The sequence below is a fragment of the Cebus imitator genome, unplaced genomic scaffold (genome assembly GCF_001604975.1).
Source record: "Cebus imitator isolate Cc_AM_T3 unplaced genomic scaffold, Cebus_imitator-1.0 Scaffold238, whole genome shotgun sequence".
Lineage (NCBI taxonomy): Eukaryota > Metazoa > Chordata > Mammalia > Primates > Cebidae > Cebus > Cebus imitator.
In genome coordinates, this window is record NW_016107553.1 from 1,102,389 (window position 1) to 1,116,105 (window position 13,717).

The 13,717-nt window shown below is 47.1% G+C and overlaps 1 protein-coding gene across 1 annotated transcript in view; it reads left to right on the plus strand.

Moving 5' to 3' along the window:
* Positions 1–13,717, plus strand: part of MYOF (myoferlin) — a 190,280-nt gene that overhangs the window by 175,222 nt on the left and 1,341 nt on the right. The window contains exons 51-55 of the mRNA XM_037727745.1: positions 1,011–1,152; positions 4,608–4,707; positions 8,151–8,341; positions 10,706–10,815; positions 11,806–11,953. Coding sequence (XP_037583673.1) covers positions 1,011–1,152; positions 4,608–4,707; positions 8,151–8,341; positions 10,706–10,815; positions 11,806–11,953 — 691 coding nt within the window. The remainder of the gene's footprint in view (positions 1–1,010; positions 1,153–4,607; positions 4,708–8,150; positions 8,342–10,705; positions 10,816–11,805; positions 11,954–13,717) is intronic.

Genomic DNA, 13,717 nt, shown 5'->3' on the forward strand with positions numbered 1-13,717 from the left:
TACCTGTTCATAGAAGAGGATAACCATGAGTTAATGGTGTCCCCATTCCCACTCCATCCCTGCTGAACCGCAGCCTTAAGCTGGCCATGTGAAGGGAGCACATATCATTAATCTCATTTTACAGATGGGAGATGAGGCTCAGAGAGTTTCTCAGTCTCTATCTGTGGGGTCCAGCCATCAATGTTTTTAAAAGGTCCCCAGTTGATTCTAATGCGATTCTAATGTGTAGTTTTGAGAACCATGCACTCTATTGCTTTGCCGGTGTAAAATCAGATGTTACCCTCTGGTTTCAAACTGGAAGTCTTCCCAGTAGCAACAGCTTCTTTCTGGGCACACTCATTCATTCATTCCTTCAGTTGGTATTTATCTAGTGTCTACTCTGCCAGGCACAAGCAGAAGAAAACTTTTCAAATGTTAAAAGTTAAGATGTTACCAAAATGAATGCTCATAGATACGCATGTGGAAATAAGAGCTGACATCTTCCTTGCCAGTATCATTAATATTATCATAGTGAATTTAAGAATAATTTTTAAAAAGGAAGCTGTAAGATTACCTGATTTGTGCTTCTTTTGTTTGCTTAAATATGGGAAAGGAAATGCTAAAATTTTGAGCTAACTCATATTCATTTAACCTATCAGCAGTGCTGACAGACACTGATGAGTTATAGTTGTGACGACTAAAATCATAGCCAACAGGCTTCAGTGTACCCAAAATAGAAGTTACATTGTTGATATTTTCCAGAAAATTTCATCTTAACCCTGTTAACTGAAGTCTAAAGGGTTTCCTGCTTTGGTTTTAGAGGAATGATATTTTCTTTGGCCGCAACCTGTGTTGGGTGCAATAGAGCACCTTCCCTCCATAAATCACCCCCAGCTCCGTAGATAACTGGAATCTGCCCAAGAAAATTGCATTAATTCTCCCGCTCTTTGCTCCCCTAATTACTGCACAATTTTGTGGCGAGATTACTTGTCAATCACGTGAAGCTAAGTCTGTTTGCCTCTGCCTTTCAGCTGGATTCCTGGCAATGAAGAAAACAAACAGAAAACAGATGTCCATTACAGGTCCTTGGATGGCGAAGGGAATTTTAACTGGAGATTTGTTTTCCCGTTTGACTACCTTCCAGCTGAACAACTCTGCATCGTTGCAAAAAAGGTGAGTTCTGAAATAATGTCAGTGGGCAGTGGGTATCATGGATCTTCCTGGACTCAGAAACTGGAACTCTACCTACGTCCCTCTAGTATGAGGATCTGAGGCTCTTAAGATGCTCAGGAACTCAGAGGTGGCTGAGTCTGGCTCCTTCTCAGTAGAGGCAGGGAATCTGCCACCTTGATACTTGTCCAAGGTCACACCCCTGGGACAGGTATTTGTTTCATTAGGAAGCATAAGGAGCACGACCTTCTTTCCCCTCACATATTGGTGGCGGGGTGAAGGATGGAGGGTAGAAGTTATGATTATGTATTTATATAAACAACAGCCTAAGTGTGTTCTTCATGTGATGGGGAGACTGATGTCTCCCCATGAGAGGCAGAGTCAAGCAGAGGCTTAAAGTGGATGAAATGTCCCTTTTTCCTTCCTTATTAAGCCTCCACATCTTGGCCGGGCTCAGTGGCTCACACCTGTAATCCTAGCACTTTGGGAGACTGAGACGGACAGATCACCTGAGGTCAGGAGTTTGAGACCAGCCTAGCCAACATGGTGAAACCCCATCTCTACTAAAAATACAAAAATTAGCTGGGTGGGGCGGCGGGTGCCTGTGATTCTAGCTACTCGGGAGGCTAAGGCAGGAGAATTGCTTGAGCCTGGGAAGCGGAGGTTACGGTGAGCCAAGACCGTGCTGCTGCACTCCAGCCTGGGCAACAGAGGGAGACTCTGTCTCAAAAACAAAAAACAAAACAAAAAAACCTCCATATCTGCTTTACCTCCTTCAGAGGCACCTCCATGAGGGCTCAGGACCCTCCTGGTCTTAACTAGTTAGACTTTCAGTTACAGAACTCAACTCAAACTAGCTGAAACCAGGAAAAGGATATATTGTTCACATTACCAAAGAGTCCAGGGATCTGCTGGCTTTAGGTCCGTCTGGATCCCACGGTGAAGTTATGATGACTTTAGAAATTGGTCTCAGGCCGGGCGCGGTGGCTCACGCCTATAATCCCAGCACTTTGGGAGGCTGAGGCGGGTGGATCACGAGGTCAAGAGATCGAGACCATCCTGGTCAACATGGTGAAACCCCGTCTCTACTAAAAATACAAAACATTAGCTGGGCATGGTGGCACGTGCCTGTAATCCCAGCTACTCAGGAGTCTGAGGCAGGAGAATTGCCTGAACCCAGGAGGTGGAGGTTGCGGTGAGCCGAGACCGTGCTGCTGCACTCCAGCCTGGGCAACAGAGGGAGACTCTGTCTCAAAAAAAAAAAAAAAAGGAAATTGGTCTCACCTTCTCCACCCCTCTGCTCCGCCTCCTCCACGGGCTCTTCCCGGGGGGACAGTGGCAGTCCCAGTTCACATCCTGTCCTCCCCACAAACCTCAGGAGAAAGAGAAGAGCGAAGCCCTCCTGGGGCCAACCAGAGTTCTGGAATTGGGCCTCAGTGTCTCTGCTTTTGGGGGTCATGTGCCTATCCTTGAATCAACCATTGCTGCTCAGGGATGCTCTGATTGGCCAGGCTCTAGAGTTAGACACACAGGCAGCTCCTCTAAAATTTGGGAGAAAGGGGAGTCCCCCAAGGAAAATCTGGGTGCTTTCATCCAGAAAAGGGGTCTAGAACCTGCATAGACAATAACAACAGATGTGTTCCAGTGATGGCCTGTTCCATTCCTGCCTCCACATTCTACCAGCTAGGCCTTGCTCTGCCTGGTCGCCTCCCCTCCCCACACCTGATGAAAATGTACCAGCCCTGTGTCACATCAGGCCTACCCTCTGCTGGCCCTACTCAGTGCTAATGCTGTAGTAAGCACTGTTTTCATACCAGTGGGATGAATGTCTGCAAAGGGGACTTTAATTTTTTTCTTTTTCTGTTTGAGAAAGTGTCTCACTCTGTCACGCAGGCTTCCTCATGGCTCACTGTAGCCTTGACCTCCAGCAATCCTCCCACCTCCCTAGTGGCTGGAACTATAGGCATGCATCACCATACCTGGCTAATTTTTGTATTTTTTGTAGAGACAGGGTTTCACTTTGTTGCCCAGGCTGGTCTTGAACTCCTGGGATCAAGCCGTTCTCCCACCTTGGCCTCCCAAACTGCCAGAGATGGCTTTCAGGAGGCACAGAGGCTCAATGTGATATGAAAAATGCACTTTCAGATGGTGTGGCAGAATTGGGTGGGGGTCAGGGAGGCACTGGGTCAGATGGGCCTTAAGGTATGGTCCACATCTAGTGCTGGACCTCCCCATACCCTGTGGTGCTTGGAGCATGATCCCACCCAGGACAGTCAGGCAGCAACAGCAGAGTGGGCTGCCCAGCCCCTCAGAGCCAGGCTCTCTGAGCCCTGCAAGGGAAAACATTCTTGGAATATGACAAACAAGAAACAACCTAGCGATCTGCCTTCAAATTCATGAAGTGCTAGAGAAATTCCCTTTCTACTGGGGCCAGAGGAACTTATGTGTACCTGGGCTGTGGAGATGTTTAGTCTTGGCTAACATTATCTGAGGCAATGGAGGCAAGAACTTGCAGGACATGTACCTAGTCTTCCTTCTACCTACCTCTAGTATGAGGATCTGAGGGTCTTAAGTGACCACAAGCAAGCAAAGCCAGTGGTATTTTTCTTTTATTTTTTTTCTTTTTTTATTTTTTTGAGATAGACTCTCACTGTTGCCTAGGCTAGAGTGCAGTTGTGCCATCTTGGCTCACTGCAACCCCCACCTCCCAGGTTCAAGTGATTCTTGTGCCTCAGCCTCCTGAGTAGCTGGGATTACAGGCATGCACCATCATGCCCAGCTAAGTTTTGTATTTTTAGTAGAGTCAGGGTTTCACCATGTTGGCCAGGCTGGTCTCGAACTCCCGGCCTCAAGTAATCTACCTGCCTTCCAAAATGCTGGGATTACAAGCCAGTGTACCCAGCCCAGTGGTATTTTTCAAAGGCCAAAAATCCCAGGACATTCTCAATCTGCACGGATAAAAGAGTAGAGTCTGAGCCCCCTTCTCCTTACCCCCATGTAAAATGAGAGCACGTGCAGACATCTGTGTGGGTGGGGGGTGGGGGGAAAGTTAATGAGCAGAAGTGACACCCCAGAGGGTGATACTGCAGGCTGGCCTAGAATACCTGGCCTTAGGAGGATAATCTAAGTAGGACACAGTGGTCTTCAGAGGGGAGATGAATCACTCCCCAACCCCCAGGTGGCAGCAGGAAGTCACACTGATAGGGACATGGCAAGAAAGCTTCTGTTTGGGAACTGCCTGGGACATTCTTTTAGTTGCCCAGCTTGTGATTTCCTGGGGAGCCTGGCTGTTCTCCATACAGATAGAGGGGAAGGATTAGGCCCAAGGGAGTGTCAAGGTGGGGGTGAAAGGAGAGAAAGGCCCCAGGCTTCGATGCTGTCTTAAGGAGCCAAAGGTGAGTGTGTTGGAGTCCAGTCATCAGGATCACCTGGTGTGTTCATGTTTCTTTTCATTTCAGGAGCATTTCTGGAGTATTGACCAAACAGAGTTTCGAGTCCCACCCAGACTGATCATTCAGATATGGGACAACGACAAGTTTTCCCTGGATGACTACTTGGGTAAGGCTTACATTTGGATCATTGTTTCTAAGGAACTGTACTTGGACTTAGTGAAGTTAATGAAAACTTGGAAGGAATTCTTTAAATCTTCCAACTTTTTGGTGTCGGGGGACAGGGGACACACCCACTGCCTGCATGAGCTCTTGGCAGTGGGGCCTGACAGTGCATGTCACCCCTTTTCAAGGGCCCTGGCGAAGGTCTTGCACTAGCTCCTGTCTGTGAAGACTCAAATCCTGTTTCCGCAGGGGGATGCCGCACTCCTATTTCACAGCCACTCTCTCCTCAGCACCTAGGAATCCACTCCCACCCTCCTCCATCTGCTCCCAAGATACCAAGGTCCCCCAATGCCCCCAGCCGTTGCTTCTGTCCCTAGGCCCATCCTACTCTGTGATAAGGGCACTAGTTGAATGCACCCTCAGCCCAGGCTCCTGCATCTCCTGGCGCACTCCTCCCTCGCCCCCCATGGCACTGTGCTCTCCAGGTTTTCACTCTGCCAAGCCCTGGCCTTGTCACATTAGCCAGCTCTGTTTCTGCAGCTCACTCTTTTCATTTTTTATTTTTGGAGGCAGGTCTCTGTCTCCCAGGCTGGAATGCAGTGGCACGATCATAGCTCACTGCAGACTCAACCTCCTGGGCTCAAGAAATTCTTCCACCTCAGCCTCCTGAGTAGCTGGGACTACAGGCATGGACAAACACACCTAATTTATTTTTTACTTTTTAGTAGAGATGAGGTCTCACTATGTTGCCCAGGCTGGTCTTGAACCCCTGAGCTCAAGCAATCCTTGAACCTCAGCCTCCCACAGTGCCAGGATTACAAGCATGAGCCACAACGCCCAACCTTCCACTCTATATACAGGCCTTCCCTGAGGTTCTTCTGCTCTCCTCCAACCCTGCCAACCGCCCCTCCAGTGATTTACCCACTCACCCCAGCGGAAGGGCATGCTTCAACTCTCACCTTTCAGCAAGGGAGAGCTCCTCACCCAGGCCATGTAGCCGGCATGCTCACAGTGCCTGCTGTACAGAGGAAATCGTTGTGAAGGTCATTCCTGATTTCTGGCCAGAACCTCCCACTTTTATCGTTGGCCGGCAGCTCGCATGTACTGTGGCTGAAATCTCACTCAGCATGTCCTCCCTGATCCCCACGCCGCTCTCCTCAGGAACTGATTTAGCAGCTCATGACCCCTCTACTTCCCCAGCCATCGAGGCAAAAGCATTCAGAGTGCTCTGCGGTTTTCCTCCTCTCTCCCCCAACACCCCGCCAGCCACTCCGTCCTAGCAGTTCATCCTTTTATCACTCACACTTGTTTCCTTCATCCTGTGATCTCTGCCACTTGCCATTTCAACCTCATTTTCTCCTGGCAGTAGTGCGATCTCTGCTAGGACATGTCCCTCCTGGCAGAGGAAACACCCCCCAGAGGTTGTGTCGTCTTGATCCCTTTTCCGGGCACAGCACCTCACGCAATGGTTTTGACTTAGTGCTTAGTAAGAGGTCGATAAGCAAATGAGTATGCAAGTAGGCTTACATAAAGCATATGGAGAGTAAATTCTAGGATCATAAAGAGTTTGCTCTTGGCTTTTTTGTTTGTTTGTTGAGACAGAGTCTCACTCTCTCGCCCAGGCTGGAGTGTAGTGGCAAGATCTAGGAGCACTGCAACCTTGACCTCCTGGGCTCAGGCGATCCTCCCAACCTCTGTAGTCCCAAGTAGCTGGGACTACAGACACGCGCCACCAAGCCTGGCTAATTTTGTTTATGTTTTGTAGAGATGGGGTTTTGCCATTTTGCCCAAGCTGCTCTCAAACTCCTGAGCTCAAGTAATCTGCCCACCTCAGCCTCCCAACAGTGCTGGGATTACTGGCATGAGCCACCATGCCTGGTCTTCCCTTGGAATTTAAACAAAACTATCAGACAAGAAGAGAATGACTGTCTCAAAATGCCGAGTGAGCACATAAGCAAAAGGAGAGGGGAGACAAAAGCAACCATAGGTCAAGAAGGACGGAGGTCAAGTGTGTCTCATGGGCCCATTACATGCTGAAGAGCAGTCCCTCAGCCAGATAGTTTCAAGAGAAAATGCTACAACCTTCCTGTTGCTCTTTGCTGCCACCGTTGAAGGCCACACTCTTGCCCCAGTCGTCCATAGACTTGACCCCACATCACAGATACCATTTTCTTAAGGAAAGGGCTCACAGAAGTTCCCAAGCCCAAAACACTCTTTTTCTCTTACTGTGGAAGTGGTACTAAAGAGTTAATGTGGCCAGGCATGGTGATTCACACCTGTAATCCCAGAACTTCGGGAGGTCGAAGCAAGCATATCACCTGAGGTCAGGAGTTCAAGACCAGCCTGGCCAACATGGTGAAACCCCGTCTCTACTAAAAATACAAAAAATAGCTGGGCATGGTGGCATGCACCTGTAGTCCCAGCTACTTGGGAGGCTGAAGCATGAGAATTGCTTAAACCCAAGAGCCACGTAGAGGTTGCAGTGAGCTGAGATCACACTACTGCACTCCAGCCTGGGTGACAGAGCGAGACTCAGTCTCAAAGAATCAAACAAAAAGTTAATGCCTCACATCATAGAAGGAACAATGTGATTCTCCAGACACTCTGATTGAGGCTAGGAGTCTCAGTTCCTGGTGAGGACTTTCTGTTGAGTTATGTTCCTTCTGAAGCTTCTGTTTCTGAGGCTTTACTAGGAGTCTTGGACATCCGCATTACATGCAGCATCCTGTATTTTTTTTTTTTGGAGATGGAGTCTTGCTCTGTTGCCCAGGCTGGAGAGCAGTGGTGCAATCTCCACTCACTGCAACCGCTGCCTCCCGGGCGCAAGCGATTCTTGTGCCTCAGCCTCCTGATTAGCTGGGGTACTGTCAGATGCCATCATGCCCAGCTAATTTTTATATTTTTAGTAGAGACAGAGTTTCACCCTGTTGGCCAGGCTGGTCTTGAACTCCTGACCTCAAATGACCTGCCCGCCTCAGCCTCCCCAAGTGCTGGGATTACAGGTGTGAGCCACCACACCTGGCCAGCATCCTGCATTCTAAGCACCTGTTGTCTTTACCCAAAGCCAAATGACCTCTCTGTTCAGGGCAGCTCAGAACTAAAAGGAACACATTTCAGATCCAAGGGCCTTGAGTTGAGTGGAAATTGCATCTGTAGATACTTCATTACTTTGAGTTTAAAGAAGAACTCTGTTTATGTTCATGTCTTTGAAAAAGAAAACAGGTAGTTCTCTGTGAGATGCTGTGCGGTGGACAACTATTTCTTCAGCCATTTTCCATCCTAACTGGAAAGACTTTAAACATTGACCAGGCTCCCTTTCTCTAACTCACCCTTCACCTGTTCAAAATCACTGTGTGCCTCTCTCCTGATGAGAACGTTCTGTTCACTTGTGAATGACAGCTGATCCCCTTGAAGCTCATTTGGACTTACTGTTGTTTCCTTGGCTAGGTTTCCTAGAACTTGATTTGCATCACACGATCATTCCAGCAAAATCACCACAGAAATGCAGTTTGGACATGATTCCTGACCTCAAAGCCATGGACCCCCTTAAAGCCAAGACGGCCTCCCTCTTTCAGCAGAAGTCCATGAAAGGATGGTGGCCATGCTACGCAGAGAAAGATGGCTCCCGCGTGATGGCTGTATGTACATTTCCTGGTTCTGGTTGAGGGCCGTTTATGCCTTTTATCATTTAGGTTTTGCCCTTTATTCATAGACTTACTCCAGATAAAATAAGGAAGTTTAAAATTGGTAGGTGTTCAAGTTATGGGGATAGTTTGTCTTTGAGATATGTTTGCCTTTGTCTTACAGTATAAGGTGGGAGATGCCATGAGTGTGTGTTTAGAGTTGGAGGAAGGTGAAGACATTGGAATGGTCAAAAAACTAGAAGCCCAAGTGTTTTCCCTGTATTTTCCTTGGGACTTCATCAGGAAAGTTAATTAATGCTGGGCTTCTAGTACAATTTAGTATGGAAAAAAGGAACTTCAAATTGGAACTTTTCTCATTAAAAAAAAAAAAGAGGTGGGGCTGGGCGTGGTGGCTCACACCTGTAATCCAAGGCAGGTGGATAACCTGAGGTTAGGAGTTCAAGACCAGCATGGCCAACATGGCAAAACCCCATCTCTACTAAAAATACAAACAAAAAAAAAATTAGCCAGGAGTGGTAGCACGCACCTGTAGTCTCAGCTACTTAGGAGGCTGAGGCATGAGAATCACTTGGGCCCAGGAGGCGTAGGTTGCAGTGAGCCGAGATTGTGCCACTGCACTCCAGCCTGGGTGACAGAGTGAGACTCCATCTCAAAAAAAAAAAGGAGGAAGGTGTGCTGGCATTAGTTGAATAAAAAGGCCATACATTACAAGCAAGTTGAGGCACTCAAGACGTATTTTGATCTAGAAGCAATAATGTGGGTTACCATGCCATATCATGAAAGACTACCTAGTTCATTATGCATTATTAAGAATAGCTAACATTTGTGATCATTAATTTTGAAACAGGCAACATGCCAAGTGCCTTACATTCATAATCCTTTTAAAAACAACCTTGGTGTATAATTTACATAAAATAAACTGATTCATTTAAAGTACACAATTTGATGAATTTTGACAGATGTATACACTCATCGAGCCACACCGTAATCAAGATCCAAAACCTTCCCATCACCCCCCAAATTTCTTTGTGCTCTCTCTCTGCAGTCCATTGCTCCCTCCCTCACTGGTCCCAGAAAACCACTAACCTGCTTTCCATTACAATACAGCAGTTTGCACATAACCTCACTTAGTTCTGCTGACAAGGCCATGAAGCAGACATTGTCCCCATTTTAGAGATTCCAGAAAGAGGCTTGGAGAGATGGAGCAACTTGCCAAAGTCAGAAGCCCAGCTTTGTCTGATTTGTAAGCGTAGGAGTCATCAGAGCTCTACTTAGGGCCAGGGTTTCTCAAATTGTTAATGACCTTGCGGGCTTTCCTGGCTCTTAGAAAGTCTGTTACATTCTTAGATATGGCTTGCTATAAAAGTAAGCAAGTTCCTTTCTTTTTTTTTTTTTTTTTTTTAAGATGGAGTCCCACTCTGTCACCCTGGCTGGAGTGCAGTGGCATGATCTTGGCTCACTGCAACTTTTGCCTCCCAGGTTCAAGCGATTCTCCTGCCTCAGCCTCCTGAGTAGCTGGGATTACAGGCATGTACCACCACGCTGGCTAGTTTTTTTGTATTTTTAGTAGAGATGAGGTTTCACCATGTTGGCCAGGCTGGTCTTGAACTCCTGACCTCAGGTGATCCTCCACCTCAGCCTCCCAAGCTGCTGGGATTACAGACATGAGCTACTGCGCCTGGCCAAAAGTGAACAAGTGTCTAGACCTCTTTCACTCTGGCCTCACTGCTCTCATTTAAACTTGGACAATAATAGTACCTTTGCAGGGTTACCGTGAGCATTACATGAGATAACCCATGTAGAATATTTAAACAGTGCTGGGAGCATCACTCAGGAACCTGTGAGCAGGGAGACAACATTCACTCACTCACTCATTCATTTGTTGAGCTAGTATACATGGAATACCTATGAACGCCAGCAACTGTGCTCAGTAGGTGACAGTGATAAGCATGAAGAGACATGGCCCTATTCTTTTAATTGGAGCCTACAATCAATGCTCAATAAATGTTAGATGTTGTTATTAGCGGTATTCAGGTTAGTCTGGGTCCAAGTGAAGTTACATAGGAAGGTGTGTGAGAAGACAAGGTGACAGATGTGAGAACATTAGCATGACAGGGATACAGAAAATGAAAAGTAGACCGTGGGGGAAGCAATTTGTCCTCAAAGTTTCCCACACAGAGTCAGTTCAGAAACACATGGAAGAGGAAATGGGATGAAATCTCCTGAGAAAAATTGAAGGCAATCTAAGGATTGTTTTACAAGAATAAAAACCATTGCTCGGGGAATACTCCTTGGGTTGAAGTAAAAATATTTGTGAAACGTGATGTCATGTGTTTAACCTGCTTTGCTTTACTGAAGGGAAAAGTGGAGATGACATTGGAAATCCTCAACGAGAAGGAGGCTGACGAGAGGCCAGCCGGGAAGGGGCGGGATGAACCCAACATGAACCCCAAGCTGGACTTCCCAAAGTAAGAGGCCCTCTTTGTTATCCTGCTCCCCAAACACCTGCAGTCTGAGAGCCCCCCTTCCCATGGGCTTCATGGGATGGATTAGGTTTTGTTGTCCTCCTAATTTGGTATTTAATAGTGAAGGGTGGGGGTGGAGAGGGGTGATCTGGCTTCATTTTAAGAATTCTCCTTTCCCAGCCGGGTGTGGTGGCTCACGCCTGTAATCCCAGCACTTTGGGAGGCTGAGACGGGTAGATCACAGGGTCAGGAGTTTGAGACCAGCCTGACCAACATGGTGAAACCCCATGTCTACTAAAAATATAAAAATTAGCCAGGTGTGGTGGTGCACGCCTGTAATCCCAGCTACTGAGGAGGCAGGAGAATTGCTTGAACCCGGGAGGCAGAGGCTGCAGTGAGCCAAGATTGTGCCACTACATTCCAGCCTGGGTCCGGGTGACAGAGTGAGACTCCGTCTCAAAAAAAAAAAAAAAAAAAAAAAAAAAAAAAAATTCTCTTTTCCCAGGAAACCAAAGCTCAGCATCTTAGGAAGCTGTAATTGGTTAAAGAGCCCTGGTCGGATGAGGTAGCTCAGGCCTGTAATCCCAGAACTTTGGGAGGCCAAGGCGAGCAGATCACAAGGGCAGGAGTTGGAGACCAGCCTGGCCAATATGGCAAAACTCTGTCTCTACTAAAAATACAAAAATTAGCCAAGTGCGGTGGGACACACCTGTAGTCCCAGCTACTTGGGAGGCTGAGGCAGGAAAATCACTTGAACATAGGAGGTGGAGGTTATGATGAGCTGAGATTGCACCACTGAACTCCAGCCTGGGTGACAAAGCGGGACTCCATCTCAAAAAAAAAAAAAAAAATGCTTTCTCAGTCAAAGAAGGGGAATAATATCCTTTCTTGCTTTATTATTGTGATTCTTTGTTCCTGAAACTGTTATGCTCTGGAATAAAATATGCATCCCTCCTGAGTTGGGTAGGTGATTACCATTTCTTTGCAATGCAGCCGACCAGAAACCTCCTTCCTCTGGTTCACCAACCCGTGCAAGACCATGAAGTTCATCGTGTGGCGCCGCTTTAAGTGGGTCATCATCGGTCTGCTGTTCCTGCTCATCCTGCTGCTGTTCGTGGCCGTGCTCCTCTACTCCTTGCCGGTAGGAGCCCTTCCTTGGCCCCTTGTCTTGGGTATCTTGTGAGTTGTGGTTGGCCCTCTCCCTTGCCATTTGCACTGACCACTGTGCAGAAGAATGACCCACTCAGCAGCATGGTGTTTGCAACCCTTCTGCTTTGGGGAAATTTAAAGTAATGTGTCTTGTGATTAGAATTACACTCTCAGGCCAGGCGCGGTGGATCACGCCTGTAATCCCAGCACTTTGGGAGGCTGAGGTGGGTGGATCATGAGGTCAGGAGTTTGAGACCAGCCTGGCCAACATGGTGAAACGCTGTCTCTACTAACAAATACAAAAATTAGCTGGGTATGGTGGCATGTGCCTGTAGTCCCAGCTACTTGGGAGGCTGAGGCAGGAGACTTGCTTGAACCCAAGAGGCAGAGATTGCAGTGAGCTAAGACCACGCCATTGCACTCCAGCCTGGGTGACAGAGTGAGACTCTGTCTCAAAAAAAAAAAAAAAAATTCTCAGGTTTCACAAATTATGGGCAGAACTTTGCTTTATGGTCTGAAAATAACTTTGGTTTCAGGAATTCTAGGAGAAATCACTTAAGTCTTGATCAGTGTGTGTCTGGACTATAGCCAGTGTTTCCAACTGATCTTCCTGCCTTCAGACTTTCTTGTTCCAAACCATCCTGCATCCAGATTTCTTGTCCTAGCTTCAAGAATCCCCAAATCTGGGTTCATTGTGGGTCTACACATACCCTGTGTTCTACCCAAACTAGATTGTTAATCCCAACTTCCCAATTATTATTGCCCTTACCTATCTGGATGACTTTGCCAATTTTGTTTCTCTGTCCACATTTATCTATCAAAACCTCACTCATTCTCTAAGGCTCATGTCACATATAACCTCTCCCTTAAATTTTCCCCTAATCACCACGGTCATAAATGGGAGTCTAAGTGGGAGATTTGGCAGCGTGCCTAGAAGTAGTACCTTTAGGCTGGGTGCAGTGGCTCATGCCTGTAATCCCAGCACTTTGGGAGGCCGGGGTAGGCGGATCACCTGAGTTCAGGAGTTCAAGACCAGCTTGGCCAAAATGGTGAAACCTCATCTCTACTAAAAATACAAAAATTAGCCAGGCATGGTGGCGCTTGCCTGTAATCCCAGCTACTCAGGAGGCTGAGGCAGGAGAATCGCTTGAACTCGGGAGGCGGAGGTTGCAGTAAGCCAAGATGGAGCTGTTGTACTCCAGCCTGGGCAAGAGAGCAAGACTCCGTCTCAAAAAAAAAAAAAAAAAATGGAGTATCTTCATTCCTCCTTCCAAAGAATGTATTGCACATCTACAATAGACGACTAGGAATTAAGTTATAGAGATGATTAAATTATAGGCATGATTTGTGCCCAGGAGCAGTTCATAGTCTGGGAACAAGGACACATTTCTAAGGGAGGTGAGCTGTTATTGAAGACAGAAACAAGCAACCATGGGCACCACCTGCTAAGACAGTTCCCCCAAGGAGGGACATTCAAGTTTGCCAAGTGGAGAAGGGATATTCCAGGTAGAGGAAGTCATGCTCAGAAGTTGGGCAAGTGGCACTGAATGTCACAGGAGGCATTCAAAAACTCTTACTCCAAAATTCACATTGATAATATCAATAACGTTGTATTTAGTATCATAGCCATACAAGTAGCAGGGGGTTTGTGTTTTCATCTTTCCCTAGTATAGGACTTCCACTTTGTTAACTATTAGTATATATGCACTATTTTACAGTCATAGATAGATGTCCAACTGCTTTTTTTTTTTTTTTT